The sequence below is a fragment of the Amaranthus tricolor genome, chromosome 10, assembly GCF_026212465.1.
Source record: "Amaranthus tricolor cultivar Red isolate AtriRed21 chromosome 10, ASM2621246v1, whole genome shotgun sequence".
NCBI lineage: Eukaryota > Viridiplantae > Streptophyta > Magnoliopsida > Caryophyllales > Amaranthaceae > Amaranthus > Amaranthus tricolor.
In genome coordinates, this window is record NC_080056.1 from 985,140 (window position 1) to 1,011,397 (window position 26,258).

Sequence of the window (26,258 nt, forward strand, 5' to 3'; positions counted from 1 at the left end):
CTTTTTTGTTGACTTAGTGATTTGGGTTAGTTAAACAATTAAAAGTATTTGACAAATTAAAGGAGTATTAAGCCGATTTGAAGAGCAAATTATGAATTACATGATAGAGTTACAACTTACATGGTTATACCTCTCTAGTCCCTAAAGATATAACTATGGATAAAACTAATTAGAAAAACCAGATTTGTGCCCTAAACTATCATTAGGTATAAACCGGTTAAGTTGGGCAATTTTCACTCAAATAATTTCTAATTTTGATTTGATCGGGTTCGTATCAATAGAACAATCAACAATTTTAAATTTTCATTATAGTTGAAATCATAAAGAAAAAAAATATAATAATATAATTAAACGACTAATTTTACTAATTTTAAATTGAGTCATTTTCATTTAAATAATTTAATATCAACACAAAATGCAATTTGGATTTTATCAAACCTCAAGGTCTAATCTTTTCAAATCAACTTCATTATATAATTTGTTTCAACTTCAAAGTCATACTCACTCACAAATATTTAAACTCAAAATTTATAATTAGCAAACCAAAAAATTACAATAATAGTACATTACATTCATCTCATATAATATTTCTCCCAAATATTAACAAAACCTACCATTATTCATCATCGATGTTACTAATTCATTATTACCCGATATATCATGCTCATAAATCTATGATTATAATATGATGAATGACCAAAAAATGACAAATTATATATAATTACCAAATAAGCTAATAAAAGGTTGACTCTCCACTAAATAACAAAGCTCTTTGCAAAACACTCATTACACAATGAGAAAATATTATAAACAAAGAGGCTTCACTCATTAAGAAAAAAGGATATTAAGATTCAAAAATCAGAAAAATATCTAACTAAATAATGTTTTTTCAATTCCATGATTCTAAAGCAGGGAACCCAGTAAACCCATTAAAATCAAAACCCGACCCATCATCTTCAACCACAACAGAACCCGGTCCAATATCCACATTAACTGGGCCTGAGCCCACAGCCCGTTTTTGATGATTATCCAACAAAAAAGCTGACGTGTCAAGTGTAGGCAAAACATAACCCGTTTGTAACCGGTTCACAACACCAACGGGCCTACAAGGTTCGGGTTTAACAACCGACCCAACAACCATACCCGAACCCGTTACTTGCTGAACCATTTGTCTGAAGTTTTCCGGATCAGTATTAATAAACGTTGTAGGAGAACGTTTCGAAGCACGAGATTTACGTTTCTTGATCTTCCCATTAGCAGAAGGAGCGTTTCGATCACGTTTAGAAACGGTTTCAGGCTCTGTAGCTCCAGTTGAGCTAGAAAAACTATGTGTTTGACGCTCGGAAGAAGGCGCTTCGGAGTTCAAAGGTTCAGAATACGAAACGTTTGGTGAATCGATGTTATTTGATATTGAATTATGAAGTGCTTTAGTAAGAATTTGAGTATCAAGAGCAAATGCTTCAGCAATCCATGAGTTTTCGATTGCAGAACGAAACGCCCACATTTCGGTACTTGAAAACAAATTATCTGATAGAGGAAGAATGCTATGAACACTCTCCATTGTATATTATGATTAAAACAGTAAAAGGGTAATTATTTTTTCGTGGAAATGGGAGAAAAAGTGAAAATCCAACAAGAAGAATGATGATAAGAAGATAAAAATAGATTAAATTGAAATTTAATAAGTGGGTATTCTAAAGTGCAGAAAAATGATGGGTTTTAGGGGAAAAAAGTAGGATAAAATAGAGGTTAGGGAAGAAGGAAATAGAAGAAAATGGGTTAGAGAAGGGAGAATACATAAATAAGAATAAGAATAAGAAGAGTAAAAGAAGGTGTAGGAGTAATAGTAGGAGTATACTACTACGTTCATTGTGGGGTTCTTATAACCGCGTTTTTTTGGACACGTAATTTGCTTTCTTGTGTCCATACCTGTTTTATTAATGTTTCTGTTCTACCGTAATTGCACAAGATCATAATATATTGTCTGAGAAAATGTCTCTCAATAACAAATATAATGGTACGGAGTGAGTATTACCTTTATTCTATAAGTCAACTAGTCTTTTGAGAAATTGTCTTTTTGAGAGACGTATTTCAAGCCCAACCCGTTATAGATTAATGCATACATATCGTATTTTTAATGTTCCCTTACATTATCCTTAATGCTTATTTACTGTATCATTAATTTCTACTTTCAATATTCTAAGTGTCTACTTACATCATTCTTAATACCTATTTAAAATATTTTTAAAAATATATAATAAGCCAACTCAATTAGAATTGGTTTCTCTCACAAGCATTTGTGTTTATAAACTATTTGCATAGTGTCAGCTTGATAAAAGGTCTACTACTATTAATTTTGTTAAAAGTTAAATATTACTTCTATTATTGTCTTTAGTTAATTTTGTTACTCAGTAGAAAAAAGATTTTAATTTTGATTTTGGCAATATAGCAAAATTAAAGAGATAAATAATTACATTTTATTTGTACCAAATTAATTTTTGCACTATTAATCATTTTATGATAATTTATATATTTCAGCTATAAATGAGTAAACATAGTCATATGAAATTTTTTTACTCGTCTCGTCACATATTTTTATAATATCAAATTTTTATAATTTTTAGTTATGTATAACTCTAGATATGAACGATTTAACAAACACATTAAATTGCGCAAAAAAGTACTTTGTGCAAGTATTTTGGAACGGAGGAAATAGTAAATTTTCACCATTGTGGTAAGGACTAAAGAGGCAACACTCACCACTTGTTCATGCAAAAAGTCTTATATGAACTTTGTACACGCAATAGCGGATTCAGAACAAACGAGTGATGTCAATTTAAGTAAAATGCTTATTGAGTTTTAAATCATGATCACATACGTGCAAGACAATACACTAATAACTCATATAAGATAAATTTACATATAATGTTTATTTACATAAAACTATTTTGTCCATTTTGTTTAGACTTCCCCTAAGATCATTTAGTGAGAACGCAATGGCAAGAAACACAAGGTGTGGGGAATTTAGGGCAGCAGCAGCAACCGAGTGACAGTAGCAGACACTGACACAGTCACAGAGATTAGTGATAGTTTGACTGTCATAGCATTCGTGATTAGCCCATTGGAGTACATCTCTATGCATCTACGCGTTAACTGACATTCACACTTTGCAACTACTGTATTTTTTTTTAATCTTTTTCAAATTAAAACAAACCTTAAAATACTATTGCCACTGTCTTTCTTCCATACAACATAGAACTACATAATTATTAAGAAAATAGTATTTAAATTGTATAGATATGAATAATATTATATGTAAATAAAAAATTGTGTAAATAAGAATTTAAAAAGTAGTAAAAGCATTGCTCAAAATAAAAATATTACAAAGTAGAATAAACAGATTAAAATAAAAATATTAGTAAATTCATAGAAACAAAACAAGAAGTATTATTCTAATTTCTATCTATCATTTTAAAATCTAAACTATGTTAATAAGACATTATTATATTGTTTCTTAGGTTTGTGTTAGTTAGGTATACACTAATTCCAATACTTAAACAAGATCATAAATAATTAATCTAATTTTGGTATTAGAACAAGTCAACAAGGGTAGTAACAACCATACTTGCAGTTGCAGGTCATCATCAACAAAATAATGGAAATTGAAAACGATAAAAAAAAACCTTAACAATATTAATAAAAGGATAAAGGAACTCTATAAGGGAACTCTTGCACACGAAGCTACTCTGCTTTTCAAAAGCCAAAAAATTCAAAATCAATAATGAAAATGTCGTAAATAGAATAAAATGAAATTAGATCAAACAGCATACATCGTCTAAATGAAAACTGTATAACTAAACTACACTCATGGATGTGATAATTCGAATGAATTGTACAAGGTAAGAACCCCAGTGATTGATAAATACATATGGCGAACCCAAAAAAGAGCGCTACAAAGAATCATGTCAATAATCATTCTGAACAAACCCAAAAACTCATATAAGAATGCTACAAAGAGATATTACAAGGATAAATAAGAATCATACCTAATTATAGATGGAAAAACATTTTACATACCTTTCAACTTGTTACATAAGAAGTTGCTCAAGATCGGCAAATGGAGACCTTGAGCTGTTTGGTTTTGCGACCACTGGACCTATACTCTCAAGTAGCTGTTGTTCTGCAGTCTTAGGATCCACGGTGGGTCGAGATATATCAACTGAAGGCGGTAAAGTTTCAGATTGGTTTGAGTTAACGGGTGGTGGAGCTTCTGGCTGACTAGAATCATCTGGTTTGGAAGTTTCGACTTTGCTAGAATCAACTTGATTTGAATTGACTGTAGGAGATTCTTCCAGTTTTTGTTGTTCAGAAATTTCTGAGGAAGGAGCTCTGGTTTCTGCAGATTCCTCTCCAGCTTGGCTAGAATCTGGCGGAGGAGCTTCAGGTTGGGCAGATTCTGTCGAAGGCACAGCTTCAGGCTGACCGGAATCTTCTGTAGAAGGAGCTCCGGGTTGGATGGAGTTTACGGGAGGTGGGACACTTGAGTCACCAGAACTAGTCGGTGGAGGAGTAGCACCATTAATTGGAGCAGTAGTAGGGGGTGCTCCTAATAACAATGGCTTTCCCGGCTCTTGTTGTGAAGCCTTGGGAGCAGGCAATGGCTTCTTTGGAGCAGAAATAGAGAGGGAGAGCGAACTCATCCCGGGAGGAAGAATTTCAATTGGAGGCTTTCTATCAGTGTCCCCTAAACTAGGAAGCTTTGGATCCTCCAGAGAAGCCAGGAATGCAGCAGTTGCATCCGTCTTGGTGGTTCGAGTGTGCTCAATCTCTTTCTGCAACGTTTTATTCCACGCCTCGACCAAGTTTTTAAGAGTTGGTCGTCCATGGGCCTGATTAAAAGGACCAGTTAGCCAAGATAACAGTAAGTAAAATTACATAAAAATAAAGGCAGGCTTTGTGTAAACTTTGAAATAACATACATGAGAATGAAGCACAGCTTCTGCAAGCATCCCTGTTTCATGCCATGCCTTCTCCATTAGAGCATTGTCACCCAAAACTGCAGCAGAAAATGCAGCTTCACGTCCCAAACCAAGCGAGATTAAATTATTCACCAAAGTCTGCGAGCAATTAGAGAGTAACAGTCAAATTTTGGATGACAATTGGAAGAGCCCCTAATGCAACCATTTATTCGAAAGGAAGAGCAAAAAGAAACAACAGATGCTGACAAAGGAAATTTAGCCATAATATACGTTCAAGAATCCAAAACAAATACACTCTATGACAAAGCTAGAATGGAGCATTGCTATATACCAAGACACTGACTAGCTGAAAGATTCACAGATTCTTGTGAGAGACGGTCTCTTTGAGAGACCATCCCTAATTTGGTCAGCCCATTATCATCATTTAGTTTAATTAAGCTTTTAATGGGCTGGGCCTGAGAAACGTCTCTCAGGAGACTAGCTGAAAAAAATTGTAAAGTTCCAGACAAGGGCTTAAAAAACCATTAATACCTACAGCTTTCCGAACCTTACTGGCAACACTAGCACAATTAACATTACAAGAGAGGCTACCAGAAAGTATATTACGCAAGTTTAGTTTATCACAAATACAAACGGAAATTACAAAAGATCTACCTATTAAGATATAAACCAGAAAAGAAAAACATCAAAAGTTTGAAAATCCAAATTGCTTTATTATCTTCATAATATCTTGGAACACCAAAATACAAAAGAACAAGGGGAACATACACTTAAACGTGTCAACTCCCCATGGTTTGCAAGTCGCAGAGCCAGACCCCTTAACTCATGACTTTGCAAAGCTCCCTTTACGGAACCAGCAGCAGCTAACCGCTTCAAAGCTTCACGGGCAATGTCAGCTTGTGCTGTTGCATCTGCAGCATCAATAAGATCCAAAAACTGCTTTGCAAATTTTGCTATTCCTTGAACTGCATCGACGATATTTTCTTTCTTAGCAGCTACATTTAAAAGATTTGTCAAATCCAACCCTGAAGTCTCTTTTCCTATATCTCTACTGTTGCTCATTGTCAAAAGGCATTGAAGAGCTCTTTTTAAGTCATTTCCTTGCATTGCCAGATCAAACTCCAATCTGAAACAGAAAAATGTAACCACAGTTTTAAAATCCTAAACAAAAAGTTCACATGTCTGGCAATGCTGAGTATCAAAATCTGGTCAGTACATTATCAAAATCATAATATAGTAAGCAACAAATTCATTCAGACATGTCCTTTTAATTCATGATAAATAATAATGATCATCCATACTGAGAAACAGAACTAGCATTGTATTATGATCGAAAAATTGCATTTGACTTAAAAGAGACTAGAGATAGAGATAAAGTGGGGAGGGTTCACGAGGAAAGAGGTAGGAATAAATTGAAGCCAAAAATAAAGTGCAAGTAATTTGCATCTTCCATAAAAGGGAAGAGTTGCAAGTAAAGGAAAACTGAGTAACTATATTTACATATTTCCTTAACCTTTTGATGGTTGCAATATTACTCGATACCACAACAAATTAAATAAACAAAAATTAAGCTTCCATTAAACAAAAAGCCTATGCAGTTAAGTGAGGAGTTGTCCCGGATTCAGCCCAAACAATATACACACCAACACACCAAGAAAAGGGGGATTGTCGCAGTACAAAGAAATTTCCCAAAAGGGAAATTCTAGCAACTATTAAAAGACGAAGAAAGTACAGGGAGAGAAAATATCTATCAAATGGCAAACAGACCTCTTAGATATTCCAGGCAAATGAAGAGCTTCAGCAGCATAACCCATTCCGAGCATAAATTGAGCCAAGTCATCATGATGTTCTCTGCCAAGTCTAGTAGCCCTGTAGATGAAAAAATAGTTAGTTTATCAACTCAGGAAGCAGTCAGCCAGATAATATGAGAAACCAGAAGGGTGACATCACCATTTCACTGCACTGACAGCATCCCCATACGCAGCAAGACAGCGACAACGAATACCAGGATGGCTTAGCGATAATGCATGGGCACGCATATACCTGGAGGCCAATTCGGACAGCAGCGTAGCACATAAAAAGGAAGAAGTAAAATACAGGGGACACACTCAAAACAGAAGTAACAACTAACAACACATCTAAAAAACCAACAAATAGTTTTTTAGAAATGCCAGAGTGAGTTGAAAGTGGTTCTTTTATGGTAAGCGTCAGCTTTGTATAACCTCAAACTTCTAAAGGAAAGTCAATTTTAAGGTGCTCCAATGCTTATGTTTTTTGCAACCACAAATGATACCACGGGTTTACTCGATAAATATGCATTACCTATCAATCAGCCAGAGAACTCCATCTCTAACCCCGACAACCACAAGTGGGCCAATTGGTCGTTTCTGCTCTGTAGGGAAACGAGTTACCGCAACCGCCACACCACCCCCACCAACAGCAATCTCAGTAGCTTTTTCAGGCATCCCACCATCATCCCCATCAATTCTTGATTGTTTTGGCAAAGACAAGTAAGGTGGTACTGAAGGAGCATGTTGAAATGAAGCCAATCTCACAACCTTCAATAATTTATTATTCATTTGGTTACTAAACACGCAAAAAGAAGAATAAACACAACATGCTCAGAATTGTGTTCTAAACAATCAACCACCAACCAAGGATCTTGTAACAGATACTATTTCAGAGAGGGTAATGGATATTGAATACCCAAACATGGCAACCAAGACTAAGGTAGCGGTAAACACAGAAACCTTATGAAGGGCATGCTTCACTGTTTCCAAAACTTGGAAGTTCGACAAGACTCAGGAAAACTCTTTATCCCAGAAAGATCCTAAGACTTCTCAAATGAGTTTTACCATCTGTAATCTCTTAAATAAACCGAACTTCTCAAATGGTGCACTATTGACCAAAATGTTACCCATGAACAGCAAAAAAAAAAAAAAATTCTAAGTGAAAGCTATTGAGCTGTTGCTTTAGTGTTTGCATTTACATATTTCCTGATTATACAAAAATAGGTTAATATTTCCTTGATTCTTCATTTTCCATTTTCATTTGAACAAAAAAACACTTTTTTGGTGACAAGCAGTTGATGATTAGAGAACAGCAAACTAACAATCCTATGGCTCAATGATAGTACTACATGAGCCTATACAACAAATATAAAGCCTTAATTCTATGTCTGCATGGGCCAATAATAATCAATTAATTACATTAAAACGTCATACCCAGCTAGTAGCTATCAAGGTCTGCATGACAAATCGGATTGTCATCAATGTCATGTTAGTATTGATATAATAGGCTTACCTAACTGCTACATGAAATCGAAATTCAAACACTACTACATTAAACGTCACACAACTAGATATTTAACCCATTCAGGATACTTAAGACTTCAAAAAAACCAACATTCAACAACATTGCATTACCCCAACGCCATTAAGTAGCTTCCACCTAGGGTGGGGCTTGAGGGGATCAAGTGTATACAATCTTACCCTTATTAGTGATAAAATTAACAAAGAGGATATTTCCAATTAACCTTTGGTAGCAAAGACCATGAACAACTTCACACAAATAAGAAGTGCACGAGTTAATGAGTCATTAACTATAGTCCATTATAATCCAAAACCAAAGAACTATATAACTTTGGGCCCATGAAAAATAAAGCAAGCATTAAAAAGCTTAAATGTAAACAACCGAATGTGAAACCTTAGAGATGAAATTACAGTTAAAGGAGCAAGGGAATTCAAGATGCGTTGCATTATATGTAAACTGTATAAGCTTTGTAACTTCAAAAAAATTTCCTAATATTAGAAAATTTTCAGAATACAGAATACCAGCTAGTGTTAATCACACTTCTTTTCAGTGTTTTCGGTGCTAGTTTACAATAAGTAATCACTAACTGGATGATTTTTACCAAGTCCACTAAAATCAAAACTAGATAGCATTTAATATTTGGGCTTCATTGCAAATAGCTTATTCGCTTTATAAGAATAATCAGATTGTGCCTAAGCTCATCATCACTTTATAAGAATAATCAGATTGTGCCTAAAGCATTGCATAACATTTACTAAATTGGGTATACCGCTCCCCACTCCTCAACTACCATAATGCAAAAGGAAGTGGAAAGAGAGATAGCACTTTAAGTTAGACAATGCACACCATCACAAATTCATTACAACTTAAAAACAACTTTAAATCTTTCCAAGAATAGAACCTGATAAATTTTATTAAAAAAAAACAGTGACGCAACACATGAGGATATAAAAGTAGAAAATTTCATAATTACCTGTAGCATTGGTGGTCTCAAAGAAATTCTTTCATTTGTATCAGCCTTTGGACCTTCCACTGAAATCAGAGCTAATTCACCATGCTCAGCAAATGCCCTAGCTTGTACCTCCTTCTGTCTCTGTTCTTCTTTCATCCTTTTTGTCTCTAAATCAATAGGAGAAACTCCAGCATCCACAAAAACCACCCTGACAGAGATTTAAAAGTGTACCAGTATTACAAGAAAGCATCTTCCTTGAGGTTTCATGCCTAAAACATGACCTCATCCTTTGACTTAATAAATAGGCATTTTCAGGTTATTGAATGATTGCGAGAGAACACATCACAAAGTTTTGACTTCTCTAAGATAATTCTTTTTTGGATTACAAAGTAGACTTAGGGATGGAGAGGGCTAGGTGAGATTCGATCCTAGGACCTTGCCTAGAAAAGGCAGTACTACCTCCAACTGAGACAAAATACACGATTCTCTTGACTTCTCTAAGACAATTGATGATTGGAATTATTGTGATAGAGCACTCCATAAGAGTAATTCTTGTACATTTTTCCTTAATAAAATATGGCAATTTCTTGAAGAGATTACATTGATAAAAAAATACTATTATATTTTAATTCAAACAGCCAAAGAGTAAACTGAATAATTAAAGTGCAGCGCTTGAGGCCAAAGTTTACATAATCAAGCAACACTTTAGAAAAAGCTAGACAAAAATAGCAATTACCTTTCATATACATTTCATTTTGTAAAAAATTACATAGGTATATGAATATATACAAATAAGATTTAAATGATGATGATAAATTCAGCACGTCAGACACAATGTTAGGTATTATTAACAGAACATTGAAACTTCTTATTTTTTCAGATCACCTTCAGCTTAAAGCCAAAAAATACTTTTAAAATGTATTGATGGGGGGGATAAATTATAGCTCAAAATCAATTAAAACAACTTGAAAAATTGTGAATACTATACATTAAAATCAAAGAAAACATAAAAAAACTCTAATAGATGAATCAATTAAAAAAAAAAAAAAAAAAAAAGACAAGCAGAAACAGAGCAAGTGAGAGGAGATATAGAAAAATTTGCAGTTTCCGCCACAATAAATGATGTCAAACACATAAACGGAAGCTTAAGTAGCTTACTCAATGGTAGTTGGAGTAGCAACAAACAGCTGTCTCCGATGCCAAACGGCACTAGTTGCATAAGGAATTGCAACATCTCCCAAGTATCTATACTGAGGTCGTAAGGAAGATATGACAATATATTTCTGATATGCAAAAGCACAATACTCAACAGTTTGATCCCAAACTGCCCACTCTGGCTGAGGAAGAAGACCGCCCACAGGTTGAAAAGTTTCCCAGCTGCAGGCAGAAAATTGATCAGGAAAACATTGAAAAAACAGAACAGGCATACACTATCAAAAGAATGAGAAGTTGAACAGTGAAGTGTTAGAAGGAGCAAGAAGCTGAATATGTTAATGCCCAAAAGCCCCTTACTAACGCTCAAAATCAATCAACGATCACCAAACTCAACATTTTGGCCAAATGTCATTCCTGAAAATGGATGGCTATTTGCTACAAAGTAAGAGCACCCCAAGATTTCAGAATATCACCGTAAGAAAAAATTTCCTTCATTTTTCAACAAAATGCAACAGTTTCATTTTTTGAGGTTTCCAATACGTGTCATTCACCTTCAAACTCTAGAGACCAATGAAAACTTCTTTAGAAGTTCACACTTTGAAAAAACATAAGAAATTCAAATGAATTACATCATTTATATACTAAACCATAGAATTACATGACACTTGGCATTTAAAGTTTGTAGCTGAATAATCAGAACCAACACAGCCTTGCACCTTGATAGTCTGGCTAATATTCAATTTGCTTTTATTCTCCCAACAAGTAAAAGTTTGTGATTTGATGACCATCACATATCTGAAGTTGCTCAGCTCAACACAATCAAATACATAACAATATTTTCTCACTAAAACACCTCTTCTTTAGCCAATAATATATAATGTGTGGGCCCTATTTGCAAATGATAGATTGTCTCTTCCTCCACATCCAAACAACAAAACTCCTTCACCCGATTTCCAGGTCACAATAGCTAATTTTTCCAACTTCTAGGGATAAGTATAGATCCTACAATTGTGCACTCAATCATAACTCATAACACAAAAGACCTGTTCTCCCCAAGTTATGTTCAGTTTTAGTTAATTAATTTTACTTGTAATAAGTTTTTCACATCACTTTCCCTCACATATTTTCAGAATATTGTAAGTTTGTACACATTTTTTTTTGTTTCTGTTCTAAAAGTTAGCTTCAATTCTAACTAAGTTTTCCTCAGTTTTATTGGGGATAAAAGGTCCCAAGCCACCTCGCATAAGGACCATATTATACAAAAACAAAGAACTCAAGAAAAGTGAAAGTGTCCAGGTCACATAACCGGATACTAGGAAACCCTAGTTGTCTGTCACTATTTTCAAAATATCAGCACGTACTAAAGTTTCCTAAAATCAATATACTTTTTCAATAAAACAACAATGCTGTCAATATCTTAATTCCAGATTATTGGAATTGGCTACATAAACAATTAGTCTCTTTCTCCATTCATTTCAATTATCTAGTTTACTTTTTTTTAAAAAATAGAGGGAGGAATTTAATTATGAATTTAATGGATTTTGAAAAGAGTAAATATCACTTTAGATGCAAATAACAATATTTGTCACCAGCTACATATGAATGATAGAAAAAATTAAATCAGTAATTTAAGGATAAAGAATATTGTTTTGGAAAAATGTTCATACAACTACCTTTTATAAGAATATATTTTCAAACATTTCCTTTTTAATTTTTTAGGGCACACTAGGAAGGAGGTTACTAAGGGAAAATAGTATCTCAGTAATTTGTTTGGTTTGAGTCAGTTGCCTAAATGGATGGAAAAAAGGTAAAGTACTCCTTCCCCCTATTTGAGGGTAAATATTTGTCGCACTTCACTTGGGGGGAATTTAGTCCATCAAGGTGAGGTAAGATGACTATCAACAACATCGATGTCCTCCACCACCAGTCCACCATGGCACCACCTACCTTTAAAAAATTATGCCGTGATAGATTTCCTCTTGAACGTCATCCAAAGAGACCGATCTATAAAGTAGCGCCAGACAGAGAAAAATTGAACTAGGGCATTGAATACCTCCATTGAAGCACACAGAGAAGATGATGGTGATGAAGAAAAATCTTATGTCAGAAGAGCTAAAAGGAAGAAAACAAGCCTTGCGATCTTGGAGCATCTGGAATTTATAAAAGATGAGGTTTACTCCTAATTGACTCTGATCTATCTAGGTAATGGTAAATGAAACTTAAATCTTCTTTTCTTTTGTTGGAGTTGTGATAATATTTCAATAAGAAATTTGCCAAACCAACTTAAAAGTTTTTCCCACTAAATATTTTCTCCTTTAAATGTTCTTCCATACTTTTTATAATAATTCTTTTTCACAGAATTTTAGGCAGGCCCTTATAGAAAAACTACCTTTAATAATCATTCTTTTTCAAAATACTACCGCTAGATGTTTCAATCAGATTATCATAATAAACCCAAGAATAAAACCACATAATCTCTCTCTCTCTCTCTCTCTCTCTCTCTCTCTCTCTCTCTCTCTCTCTCTCTCTCTCTCTCTCTCTCTCTCTCTCTCTCTCTCTCTCCCTCTCTCTCCCTCCCTCCCTCCCTCCCTCCCTCCCTCTCTCTCTCTTGCGCACAAGTTATTAACTAGTAATGACCTAGCCAAACATTATGAGACGGGAGCAAGGTTTAAGGAGCGCAAGTAACACAGTAGAATTAAGACTCCAAAAAATGGGTGGTTTTAACCCAAAAATCCTTCATATACCCTCACTGCCTCACATTATCCTCTAAAACCCTACTCTAACAATTCAGGAAGTAAGCAACAAAGAAGACACCTCAGAGATGAACATCCACCAACTTCATTAAAGAAGGAACATAGAAGATAACTTAGAGATGAACTTCCATCACAGAAGTAATGTCTAATGGTATCTAAGAGAGGATCTGGTAACTACATGCCCCACCATCCAAGTAATATGGATTACAAAGATCAATGCTACTCTAAGAAACATAGAAAGTTTCAAAGATAGCAATATAAATTCCACTTGATTATAGTACCAATCGTTCGCCCTGCAATGAGAAGTTCATGTGATCCATAGTATTTAGAGCCTAACAATGAGTACTGATTGTAAAAGGTACACATAGCACATCACCTATCAGCTTTCATAAGTGTCAATTCCAAGGCACAACAGACTGTGCCTAACGGAAGTTTAATGACTCACCTATAAAGCTGAAAATTTTGAGAAGATGAAGGACCGGAACCGAAGCCATCATCAAATGTATTAAATGATGAAGCACCTGAGCCAAATCCTGACAATGGCATTGACTGAATTGTAGAGATTGCAGTAGCAGCAACAGCACTAACACGGCGAGAACTTCTATATGAAATGCCAAGAAGAGCACCTCCATGCAAACTAACGACCTGGTGGAAAGCCATAGAAATTGCATGATGTTATATGGATAAAGGAAAACAACATTGCATCAGCTGAAACCAATATCAGAAATGTCATGAGTCTAAAGTCTGCTATTCAAATGTAGCTATATCCTGGACCAGACCAAGGTTCAAACTCCCATTAGATTTGTGCTGGTATGAGTTCTCCACATTCTAATATCAAACTCATAGTTTAAGTGAAAAACTAAGGTAAGTTGAAAGGTGGTAAACACCAATTAAAACAACATGTTAGATAGCAAAACATATAATTTCTTATAATAAGTGGCAAAACGTAGAAGCATTAGTTTCCCAAAAGTAAAAATACCGGTTCATTCCTTCCTCCAATTGACCTCATCAATATGTTTGAAGTCCCATCATCCAGTAATATACGAACTTGAACAGACGCAGAAGAAGCTTCACTGGCAGCAGCTGCTGCAGCTGCAGCAGCCGCAGCAGCTTCCTTGGCCTTTCTAGATGAACCCCCTTTAGGAATCACAGGAATTCGAGGAACTACAGCAGATTCTAATATTGCGAACCTATCACTACATGTATCCCATGCCAAAAGTCTTGCGCTGCCTGAATCAACGATAGACCAGTCGCTAACTTTATATATTGAAAAGTAAGGGATATCAGGCCACACAACAGCAAGATACCTACATTATAACATAAGTGAAAACTAATCAAAACATTGATTCAGGTCAACAACACAACATGGCCAATGTTTTCAGAATTTAGGTAACACAAATCTCTGTTCCATTTTCAAGGTTCACTATTACCAAAAAAAATCAAAGAAACTCTAATCTCTTATGAGATAATAATTGAAGATATAATTACATAAAGATACCATGTGACACTTTGAAACACAATATTTGGATCATAGATCCCAAAGGGAAATATGATGGACTACCAAAGCCCAAATACTCTAGCACAGTTTTACCGGATTAAGTCCCAACAAATTCTTAAAAGGATCAGATAACATTTTGAAAAACATGCTTAGAAAAAGAAATGTTTTTCTTTTAACACTTTAACAGTTGGAGAAACAATAGTAAACCTATTTTGACCTCAAAAAGCCAAACAAGGATTTTCAAAAACCAAAGCAAGAGTATCAAGCAAGGTTGAATAGTATACTAAACATACAATGCATGAAAAGTATTCACTAGCTAGAAACATTAGGCATACATCAACACTTACTTGCCAGAACTGCTCAGATAAAGAACCGAGTATGAATCGTGTGGTACAGGTGTACTAATGTGTTTTTTTATCTGTTTCACCAGCAAGGCTTCAGTATCCACCTTAGACCTAGCAGAATCAGCCAGCGTCCCATTGCTACCCAAAGATGGATTTGCTATATTAGACAACTGAAAGGCCAATAATTTAAGCTCTCTTTCAACAACATATACAGCAGAATGCTCTCGGCTTCCAGGTGGTGACGGTAGAGCAACCACAGGTGGAAGAGCTCGAAAATCAAACTCGCTTATGATTACACCAATATTTGTTCCAGTCGCAACCAGATGTGGCTGTAAAGGATGAGCAACCATACAATAAACCTGCAGTACCAAGCAATAATTCACAGGTTAATCTTGAATTCCTCATCCCAGATACAGATATCAGTATATTTCATATAAGATATAACCCACATTAAAAGAAACTAAGCCTGGAAAAAAACTTAACAGATGCCACTCAAAGTCAACAAAGATACCAGCTAAACAAAATTTTGTGTCTGCCTCAGAAGCAGTGCAACAACAATAATCTGTATAGTAAAATACATATCTACAACATAAAGCAACGATCTGAGAAGGTTCCTATCAATTTTACTGAATCACCATTCCATTACAAGAATCCTCCAGGGACTAAACTAGTAGAGAGTCGCACACATCACTGACCTCCAAAAAGCAAAAGCAGTAAAAAATCTACTCTATCTATCTTTGGATCTTTGCTAGAAAACTGCATTTCAGCCAATGCATATAAACAACCTCATACTAACACATCAAGATTCAAAAGTACATAGAAGCATTAGCTAACTGTGAAAACAAATTTAACAAGTCACCATCTACCCAAGGAATAAATCAACTTAAATTAGACTCCACAAAAATCAAATTACACGTAATCTCGTGGATAATCAAATGTTCCAAAAGCAACTGGAAACCACAGCCCTTCTAACTAAAGCCATAAAAAAAATATCAACTTCAACTAAAAGGCATCTAGAAGCATCAGTAAAGTACACTTCGACGGTACAACACAGCAATTCATGATCACTCAATCATCTAACCCCAAATTTGCTAGTGTGAAGTGTCTCACAATTCATACTCCAAATAAAGATCACAAGGGAGGGAAGGATTGAAGAAGACAAACCAGATTTTTCTTTTAAAATAAAAGGGAAGACATGACACTTATAACAAGAAATATATCTTAAAAATCTAGAAAGATTTTAAGTAGGAGAAACACAATCCAAGCACATGCTAAGATTTGAGAAGTTCAAATTTAACCATTGACATTCCAAAGTTGAGTCTCCTTGGCTGGAATTGACCTCCAAAAGGTCAATATGCTTATAATGAATTTGGCCTTTTTTAAAAGGGACATGACACATGAGCCTAGTGGAGAAATTGATCTAAGGACCTGGTGGAGGAGGATTAAGGATACATGATGAAAGAGGATGGTGGTGGATAATAGAGCCATAGAAAAGGGAATGAGGAGCAATATATGAGCAGAGATTAGGAAGTGAACGCTTCCTCTGTTATAGTTTTAGGGAAAAGAATGACATTGCATATCAAAACAATACTTTTTCCACAGCGTAACCCAGAAAAGTTGATTAAAATTCTTAGTTCTTTGGTCTTTCCCTGCATTCTCTTTGGAAGCTGCTTCTGCTTTCCTTTGCGCAAAAATGTTGACAATGCAAAAGGTAATTCCTCCATTGAAAAAGAGGATTCAAATCCAATATTACCAAGGTCCTGTAAACATCTTAATTATGTAAACTTGTCCAATATAAAGTAAGATAAGGAGCTCTTATTCGAAAAAAGATATTATCAGAGGGTAGAGTTTTCCAAGAATCACCACAATGGCTAACCTGTAGTTTCTAGTACAAAAGCTTTGTGATTAACTTGCTTAAGTGAACAAAATAAAATCATTAATATGGACCCAATAATAACGGGATCCCTCCGGGCTTTATCAAACTTAGAGTGTCAACCACTTGTCAAACTCAGACTATATTTTAGTATAATAAAAGATTCCAAAATACATACCCGGAGCTTTTTGTTCGGTGCAAGAGCTTGTGGAGGAACCAGGGAGGAAAGTTCACATAAAGGCCTTGTCAACACTGAATAAGTTGGATGTTCAATGGCCCTGACATAAAACAACAGTCACCACATAAAACAAGTGTTGGTCACTTTTAATCATGATTAACCGTAATCCTCCAAGAAACGTGTTAGAGCACGACAAAGAAGCATAGAAGTGAATATCAGGTAAAAGCTGAGAATCTGGAGCAAACATATTACCATATATGTGAATCTTTCACGCACGTCAATATATCAAGGTTTGGAGCCCGAGGATGACACCAAGATGCCACACTATGACAAGACATCTTTGGAACTGGTTTAATTCGTCGCATTTCCTGAGGAGCAAAGAGCACTTGAGATTACATATCAACCCCCAACTAATGAAAAAAAAAATGCTTTTATCTTGACAACACATCATAATTACCAAATCTTGATAAAATTTCCAAAATCTGAACATAGGTGCAAGTTTCATGAAATCACTTATGATGATGGCCTAGTTATTTCACTCTTTCATTAAAAAGAGAACTGAGAAAATCAAGTTACTTTATGTTTACAGAGTAGTAATCTAACATTTAACCAGCAAGGGGAAAAGATAAGCTTCACAACCCACCTTGAATGAGATTGTATCCCATATAGCAAGAGTTTTATCAGCACCAATAGTGATCAGCTGTGGGGCACCACCGGACACTCTTGATAATTCTACAGCCACAACCCCACCATCATGTGCCTTCAAAAATAGCATGAAAAATTCAGAAAAAAAATGGGGAAAAAAACACAAACATAATAGGAAATGAAAGGCTTCCATAGTTTCAAATCCAAATCCAGATAGGACATGAACACAAAAACAATAATCAAGACCAAAGGAAAATACATTGTCAAAAAGTGAAATGAACTGCTACCTTCAAACTAAGTTTGGGTACAAGCTCTCGTGAATCATGACCATGATCAGCACTCCAAAGTATTAGTAAACCATCACTTCCCCCTGAGACCAGCAATGCCTACAATCATGTACAATAAAATGAAATTGATCAGCACATATAAGCAGCTTACAACTGCACAAAGCTCAACTATAAGGAGAGATATCATCCAAATCATGTTAGAGATTCCATTCATAGTGTCGTTACAAACTCAAATTCATTTCAAGGTTTCAACAAATGTTAAACAAATCCGCTAAAGAGCTTCTGAGTCCCTAACTGCCTCCTCTATCCACCAAGACATTACAAAAATTCAGTGCCAATTTAAAGTACACGGCTAACACTTACTTTTAACTTTTTTCTCCCCCCTACAATTCATCATTTTGTTTCTTTATCTCTCTCTCTCTCTCTTTCTATCATCTTTAAACTTAAAGCTGGCCTATTGGACATGACATAGAGAACATGACATAAGTTGCATATGAACTATAAAGTAGTGGCCTATAGGATCCGTGTCTGATCCAGTCCCACAAGGTATCATGCTTTCTCATTCAAAAAATGATTTTCAGGAATGCGTAAAATGCTACAGTTCACATGTTTGCTAAAAGGTTTACCTCGCCTGAAGAAGCCATGAATGTCATCAGACAATTAATAGCTCCTTTGTGTCCTCCAGTGTACCTTCGAGCAAGCTGCAATGAAGCATCAAAAGTTTACTAAAACAAGGCAGAATACATCAAAAACTTCAAAGTTTAAGACTAACCTTCCATGTTATCATTGAAAGGACTCTTATTACACCATCTGATCCACCAAAAGCAACCAGTGGACCTTCCCCTGCAGTAGATCTATACAGGAATTCCATACTGCAATCCCAGATTAATACATGAGGATGCAATCACATAACAAGCATGAAGCATCAACCTATTATGGTTTGAATGTCATATCAAAAGACAAAACCTATCAATATTTTTCGCTGTCATTCATGGTAAGACGGAGGGCAAGCAAAGAATCCAAAAATTGAGTCATATATTTCTTGCCAAGAAGCAAGATCACAAGTCAAAAGACAAACAAGACTTGAGAGATGTAAGAAGAAAAGTCTTGCTTGTTGAGATTTGAAGGAGATCCAACTTTACAAAAGCAAAGTCTAGGCTCCCAGATCATTGAAGTGTTTGACAAGAGATACACCTTAATGACTGTTTGTTTATAACACAAGATTTTTTGATCCAATTGTTCCTCCTCATACTACCATCAAATTCCTAAATATCTAAACATAGTGGCTCTTATCACTAAACTTTAATATTCAAGTTCAGCATCATATATTCATTATATGAATCACTATTATTTATAAACCTTTTTTTAGCTGAAATCATAGATTCTATTTTAGCATTACTTCAGAGCCCCACATGCCACCAATATATGGGTCTGTTTATATGTTTATAGACGTGCAACCAATAAAAGGTACAATTATCATTACCACATCAGAGACCGGTTATCAAGCTCTTGCTTGGACACATCACGACCACGCATTGTCACCAAGTCAAGAAAAATCACTTTATTCTCACAACAGATTACAAGGAAGTGTCTTCCTTTTGTTGCAGGAGGGAGAGAGCTTAAAGTAGAAGTGACATGACTAACTGCCGAAGGAGCCTCAGCAGCTGCTGCTCGATTGCGCCAAAGTTGCCAATAACGTACATCATCATCATAAAAGTTAACCTGCTTAACACTTGAACAAATAACAGCCGCACAAACTTCAAATTTCAGCCACAGAATGGCGGATAATCTAAGCTAATTATAGCTAGAAAAACATGCAAGCACTACTGACCTCCCTCCTCGTATAGCTTCAGTCGGCTTTCCCCTTGACTCTAGAAGTAGCATAAAGTTGCCAACGTAAGTAAGTAAAAGTCAGCAAATAAAGACAATAACAACGGGATAGATCAACACACTAAATAATAAATATAATATGTCCAATAGCATGATGTTTCAAGAGCATTATGTCCACATTGTGAGTATTCAGTAAATCATGTTTAATGGCAAAATATTAGACCAATCATGTTAATATTTCCTTTAAGAAATAAAGTCTGTCAATGAAATTGAGATTTCACGAGAATGTGGGAGCCGCCCTGGATATGGCTATTACACACTAATTGAGAGGACCTATTATGGACGTGAATAAGATACATGTCATGTAGGCTTTACCTAAGCCGTGAACTTTGCATTACACCTTGGCTTGGTCATACATCAATTTGACCTTGTTAAACCATCAATATGAAAGCTGGGACTAGATCTATTCGACAACCTTAATATCTTTTCTTCAACGGTATTAGTTATAAGCAATGGTCTCTAGCAATGTCCAAATTTTCACCTTTTTAAGATGCTTATATTTCATAGTGATTCATATAACAAAAACCAATATAAAAGAGGAGGTGGAAATCAGCGTAATAATTAGTTACTGGCATCTCTAACCCGAAGCTCGGTAGCAATTCACAAAGTTGCAAAGTTTCTAGCCAATTTGAACACCAACCAATAGTCGTGGGTTATATAAGCACCCTCAAAAGATGCTGATAGGTTTTGGAATTCTTCTCATACTACTTGCTTTTAAGAGATAAAATTAACAAAAATTTCTCCCCATTTACACTTAAAGTAATGATGGCTCACCTAAAACGAAATCATGTTTGCTTAGTGGGTTATTAAGGAGATACGTATGATTTGTACTGAACAAAAGGTATAGAAATCAAGCAAGAAGTAACTTACACCTAGACCTATTAATTTTTTATCCAGCATGAAATTGCCCCAAGGCTTGACCAAAGACTGGTGAGGTCATAACCCGGAAAATTTAACCCGTATCCCAAATGGACCCGACCTAGAAAAAACCAAAAAAATTGGCCAAACCATACTGAAACCCAAACACGATGTTTTGACTTTCTATTTTTGTCAATTATTTCAAGTCCACATCATCAATTTTTGGTCAGGACCCACTATATTTCTCGTCTATGTTGGTATTTTGAGATTTCATTTTTATGTTAAAGCCTTAAATTCTTAAAAGTGATATATTGATCCTTTTTGGTAAGTTTTTCAAATAAAAACAAAAAAAATATTTTTATATGTTTTTGATACAAAATTTAATAATGAAATTTCTTAAAAAACAAAAGGCCTGTCGGGTCAACCAAACCGAACAAAACCAAAAAACGACCCAACCCGAAAATCACCCAACTCAAAGTTGACCCAAACCGAAAATCATCCAACCCGAAATCGAAAAAACGGGTCTACTTGCACGCTTAGTGTAAGAGTCAAGCAAGTGAATGATCACTGTATTAAATCCTTGTTCATCGTCTCAAAATGCTAATTTTAGTTTGTCTTCCATTAACTAAAACAAATCCAATTATCCTAACCGAGGGTCAAGCAAAGTGGAAAAACAAGGTCGCATCACTATATCACGACCGGATAGTAAATGTTTTGGAGATTACTACGACCGAATATATGCCGCATTAATCGCAAAATCATATATATTGACTGTGAAATCTAGTTCGTTACCGCGATTGTGATCGAAACTATATTTTGCATTATGGGGTCAAGTAGACAAATACAACTATGAGCAACATCAATATCCCACGCCAATTTAACAAAATTAAAAAATTTTGAAATTAAAAGAAAAGCAATTTTACTGTTTATGTACTTGTTTTTGGCAAACAATAGAAACTTGCAAAGAGTGTCAAGAAGACCTCGATGAACTCAAGAAAAAGAAAATTAAGGGAATACTAGGAATTATATTTTTAATTTTTTCAATGTAATTAAAACGTTTTTGAAAAGGGAGAAGAAAAGAAAAACAAATAAACAATATGAACAGAAAAAACATATTAAAAGACTAAATAATGCCAAACGAGACATGATTGTCTCCATGTATCTAAAACCTAGATGGATCATCAACTTCATATTAATCCTAAAAAGGGAATATGTGAAGTTAGATAATCATCAACAAAAAGGCTATATTAACGACTACTACTGTGGAACCCAAAGTTTATGACCATGGACGGAGAAATAGTCAATGTCGTCTATTTAAATTTGATAGGATGAACTAAAATAATTAAGTCACTTTTGATTAAAAAACAGGTGCCCAACTCTAACACCAAACTACAATCTAAGCTATAGAAAGTTAGAACAACTTGGGCATGTCAAAATCATTACATGCGCAAATCAAAGGTTAGAGTATTGCTAATTCATCAATGCTCAATCCAAATAACGCTATTCTTTATAAACCACCCTATATATGTTCCTTCAAGCAAAAAAATGCTTTTACAAGCTACTGAGGGTAAACTTAATCATCAACCTTCAATACCTCGTACTACCAAAGAAATCCAAAAGAGTGTACTGAATTCCATACAGGTATATCTATATGTTAAAACCAGTGAATCCAATCGGAAACTGTCATACTATAACATCAACCATATTTTAACACAACACAAAGACGCTAAAATTTTAATTTTTCATCACATTTCGTACACAAAATCATCAAAAATAAAAAAAAAAAACAGTTCATTAATACCAGATTCTCCTTCCGCAAGCTTCTCCAATTTGGCACCAACGAGCCGCCTTTCATCAACTCCACCAGCTTTAAGCTCATAAATAACCTAAAATCAAAACCATAAATAGCAATCAAATCACAAGCATATCGAATTTCACAGTTTCATTCACGCCAAGCAAGGGTAGAGAGTAAACCTGGCGATGCTCCCAATTCCAAACGGAAACATGATCCGAAGCATCAGATGTAACAAGCCATGGATGAGTTGGATGAACTTGAATCTTCACTATCTTCTCCTGCGCCGGCCTAAAGGCTCTCAAGCGCAACATATTTCTCCCTCTTTCTCTTTCTCTCACTAACTAGGGAGGTTAGATCTGGTTCAACACACACAATACAATCAAATTTAAGCTCCCAACACTACGCATTGCTTTACAGCGATAATAAACAAAAAATGATAACCCTAATTCGCGAAACTCGATCAAATTTCGCAAAACAAAATTAACCAACATTTCACGCATCAAATCACCTCATTACTATTTGATCATCCAATTGAAACATAACAAAAAGAAAATGAAGATTAAACAAATAAATTGTAGTATAAAACATGATATTGCACATATCACAAGATATTAAATTAAATAAAAAATTGAGAACTAACCTTGAGGAAAGAGAAGAGAAATGGTGTTTTGCGACGTATAAGAAGATCAAGATATTCCAGGGTTGAAGATGGATCTACGAAGAACAGGTTCAATGGAAATTATTGGAATGGTTATAGACGGTGATGAATTTAGCTGGAAGTGATCATCGAATTTTGAAAGAATTTTAGTGTAAGATTTTGATTTTTGTGACTGATTTTGATGTTGTAATAGTATTTTCAAGCTTTATTCTCTAGAGGAAGGATTAAATATGGTTTTACTTCGAGGTTTTTTTTGCATTTGATAAAAAAAAATCCTTAAATTTACGTTATTATTGATAACGATTGTTTTTCATTAAAATAAATATGTCCATTACCAATTACCACATGCAGATGAATACTTAATTTATGTTGTAAATGGGCATTTTTTTATAATTTTGTTTGAAATAAATATTTAATTTAGCAAAGAAATTAACTTTTTAAAGGTCATTATATAAATTAAAAAAATTTTCTATTTGTCTATCACATGAAAATATCAAAAATTACATGACATTTTTCATAATAACTTTTATATCATTGCCAATTAATCTAATTAATACAGTAAATGTTAAAAGACACAATAATTAAAAAAAAAACAATTTACCTTACTTCACAAAATGATATAGACAAAAATTGGCAATCACTTTCTTATACCACGTACTATAGGATTGCCATTTAGGATTATAGGTTGGCATTGTGATTGAAGAATTACGCCGTGTTTGATAATTGATTTTTTTGTTACTTATTTTCTTTTTAGTTGGTTAAACAACCAATAAAAGTATTTGATAAAATGACTTTTAAGCTTAAACAAAATGTTGTTCTTTATAGTTTTTTCAATGATTTTTTGCTTTTATCCAACATTTTTCCCAGTAACATATAAAAGCTAACAAATATATGTTTAACAAAGTTATTCATAACATTTGGCTTAAACAACTGGTTTATCAGCCAACACTTTCAGTTGGTCAAAACCAGTCGAGAGTTTTAACCAACAACTCAAACTAATAGAAATTTTCAAACAAGCCCTTTACCTTTTACCCTTGTAACAGGAGTAAACTTTCACTGTTTATACATGATTAACAAATTAAATGATAAAACTTGTCTAAAACTAACTTAATAGATGAAAAAGGTCATATGCTTATTAAACCTCACATTAGTTGTCTTGACAATCAGATAAAGTCCCACAACCTTGTAATGGCCTAAAATTCATTCCATTATGTTTGAATCCCCTTAAAGTCTAACGTCCTTGTAAGTCGTCTCCATAACTGGCTTTAACCAAACCAACACTCTAAGTATCACCACTACAAGTCGAATCCTCGTTAGTCACAATTGGCTTTACTCGAGCCGCCACTCCAAGTCGGCTAAGCTACCATTGTTATAAAATAAATAACATCATTCACTTGCAAGGCTAGCCTATATGAGAGAGCCCAATTGCTTTATAAAACTCATATTAGTTGCTCATACAACTTATGTGAGTCAAAGTTCCATAATCTTATAATTGCCTCAAATTCTAATAATGTAGAAACATGAGTGTAGGTGTGTAGCACTAAAAAAGCTCCAAAAAAAAAATTAAATTAAGTTGTCTCTGAGTATAGTTGTAAGAGTGCGTGCTAATATTTATATTTTATAAAATTAAATTAATTTGTTGCTAAAATAGGAGTAACAATGCATTATATATAAATAATTACTAAAATAATTAGATTAAATAACAATATGTATTAGTAATTCACAAGCATTGTAACATTTTGTAAACTCTTTCATATCTTTGTTTAATAGATATTTCAAAGAGACACTTATTGGCAAATGCCTCTTCGTTAGATATTGATCTTTTTAGTTGATTTGTTTGATAAAGAGATAAGCTTGAGGTTTAAGTAATATTTAGTAAAATTAGGTAATGACAATTAAAAAAAGTTAGTTTTTTATTTTGACACGTTGACTTAAAAACCATTTACTAAATACGCTTATTCATCTTTTAATAATCAAAATATACAAAATGAAAAGACAATCAACAAGCTGAGTCAAAAATCATTTACTAAACACATCAACATTAACCGTGAAGATAAAAAACACTAAATGTATGTACTAGAGGGATTTACTCTCCCTTCGTCCCTTTATAATTCATCAACCCTTTAATACTTCTATTATAGCTTTTACATTAATATTAACTAGATCGATTCTCGTGCCAAGCACGGTTTATGAATTATTTAAATATAAAATCAATAATCTTATATGCGTAATTAAGTTATTATATGACTCTTAATTTCTTAAGTATATTAAAACTACAAATTTATTTGTTTTAAAAACTGTAAAAGTATTTCTGTTAAATTGAGATTCATATTATTAATATATTACTATATAAAACATAATTATAAAATTATGCACTAAATAATATAGTTTAAAAATAATTACATAAAATAATAGAAAATTTCTACACATAAAAAATATTATAAAAATAATTTAAATGTTTAACGTCTTTGTAAAACCTTAAAATATATTTTAAGCCTAAAGCACATATTTTTTACTATAATAATTAACATATAACTTAATTTAAGTACTTATGTATTATAAACTTGTCAAACATAGGTGATAAAATTATCATTTGAAATTTATTTCACCGATATCTTATCCTAATTATAAATTATTATTTACTTAAATAATTAATGTGTAAGGTATTTAATTTGTGCAGTTTTTTAATATAGCCATGTAAGTAATATACAAGATTATCTATGAAAAACTTTAAAACTTTTTTTTTTAAATTTATTTCAAATTTATTTAATGAAAATTAATAATTTACATAAATAAATAATATGTTATTCGATAATTATCCATTGTAATTAAAAGATATTACATATTTTAGATGATTGTATATGCCAAAAAAGTTAGTAGTAAATAAGGTAAAGTTTTAAAATCTTTTGTAATTAATCAATTATATAAATCTAATCAGAAAGATATTATATGATATGCTAAAAAATATTTTCCTAATAAGAACATGAAAAGTGCGAGAAAATTTTTTATTATAAAGTTGACATGTGTCCTAATCGTCTGTTCATTAGTATATTGTATCAATTGTAACATTCTTACCAAATT

The 26,258-nt window shown here is 33.8% G+C and overlaps 2 protein-coding genes across 3 annotated transcripts; both read right to left on the reverse strand.

The window, feature by feature from the left end:
* Positions 1-512: 512 nt before the first annotated feature.
* LOC130826083 (calmodulin-binding protein 25-like) lies at positions 513-1,835 on the reverse strand. Its single transcript, XM_057691614.1, has one exon. It carries the CDS (start codon positions 1,559-1,561, stop codon positions 890-892), a length of 672 nt encoding a protein of 223 aa, XP_057547597.1. The 5' UTR covers positions 1,562-1,835; the 3' UTR covers positions 513-889.
* Positions 1,836-3,779: 1,944 nt separating this feature from the next.
* On the reverse strand, positions 3,780-23,407 carry LOC130826084 (uncharacterized). Of its 2 annotated transcripts, XM_057691616.1 has the most exons (23): positions 23,160-23,402; positions 22,699-22,875; positions 22,526-22,610; positions 19,808-19,847; positions 19,460-19,708; positions 18,749-18,848; positions 18,603-18,677; positions 17,977-18,075; positions 17,688-17,804; positions 17,297-17,412; positions 17,045-17,144; positions 14,997-15,352; positions 14,131-14,458; positions 13,597-13,796; positions 10,402-10,620; positions 9,265-9,451; positions 7,302-7,537; positions 6,930-7,022; positions 6,747-6,848; positions 5,748-6,105; positions 4,980-5,117; positions 4,078-4,889; positions 3,780-3,977 (listed from the first exon to the last, which is right to left on the reverse strand). In XM_057691616.1, the coding sequence occupies exons 2-22, from the start codon at positions 22,828-22,830 to the stop codon at positions 4,089-4,091; spliced, it is 4,131 nt and encodes a 1,376-aa protein (XP_057547599.1). In that variant the 5' UTR covers positions 22,831-22,875; positions 23,160-23,402; the 3' UTR covers positions 3,780-3,977; positions 4,078-4,088. The 2 variants fall into 2 exon arrangements, with proteins under 2 accessions (XP_057547599.1, XP_057547598.1); XM_057691615.1 differs by having other exon boundaries at positions 3,780-4,889; positions 23,160-23,407.
* Between the last annotated feature and the right edge of the window lie 2,851 nt (positions 23,408-26,258).

Coding starts and splice junctions, on each gene's coding strand:
- LOC130826083 (XM_057691614.1), bottom strand. CDS start 1,561: ATGGAGAGTGTTCATAGCATTCTTCCTCTATCAGATAATTTGTTTTCA.
- LOC130826084 (XM_057691615.1), bottom strand. CDS start 22,830: ATGTTGCGCTTGAGAGCCTTTAGGCCGGCGCAGGAGAAGATAGTGAAG. Junction 19,709..19,807: donor GAAGCTATACGAGGAGGGAG/GTCAGTAGTGCT, acceptor TATTTGTTCAAG/TGTTAAGCAGGTTAACTTTT. Junction 17,413..17,687: donor GGGATACAATCTCATTCAAG/GTGGGTTGTGAA, acceptor TTTGCTCCTCAG/GAAATGCGACGAATTAAACC.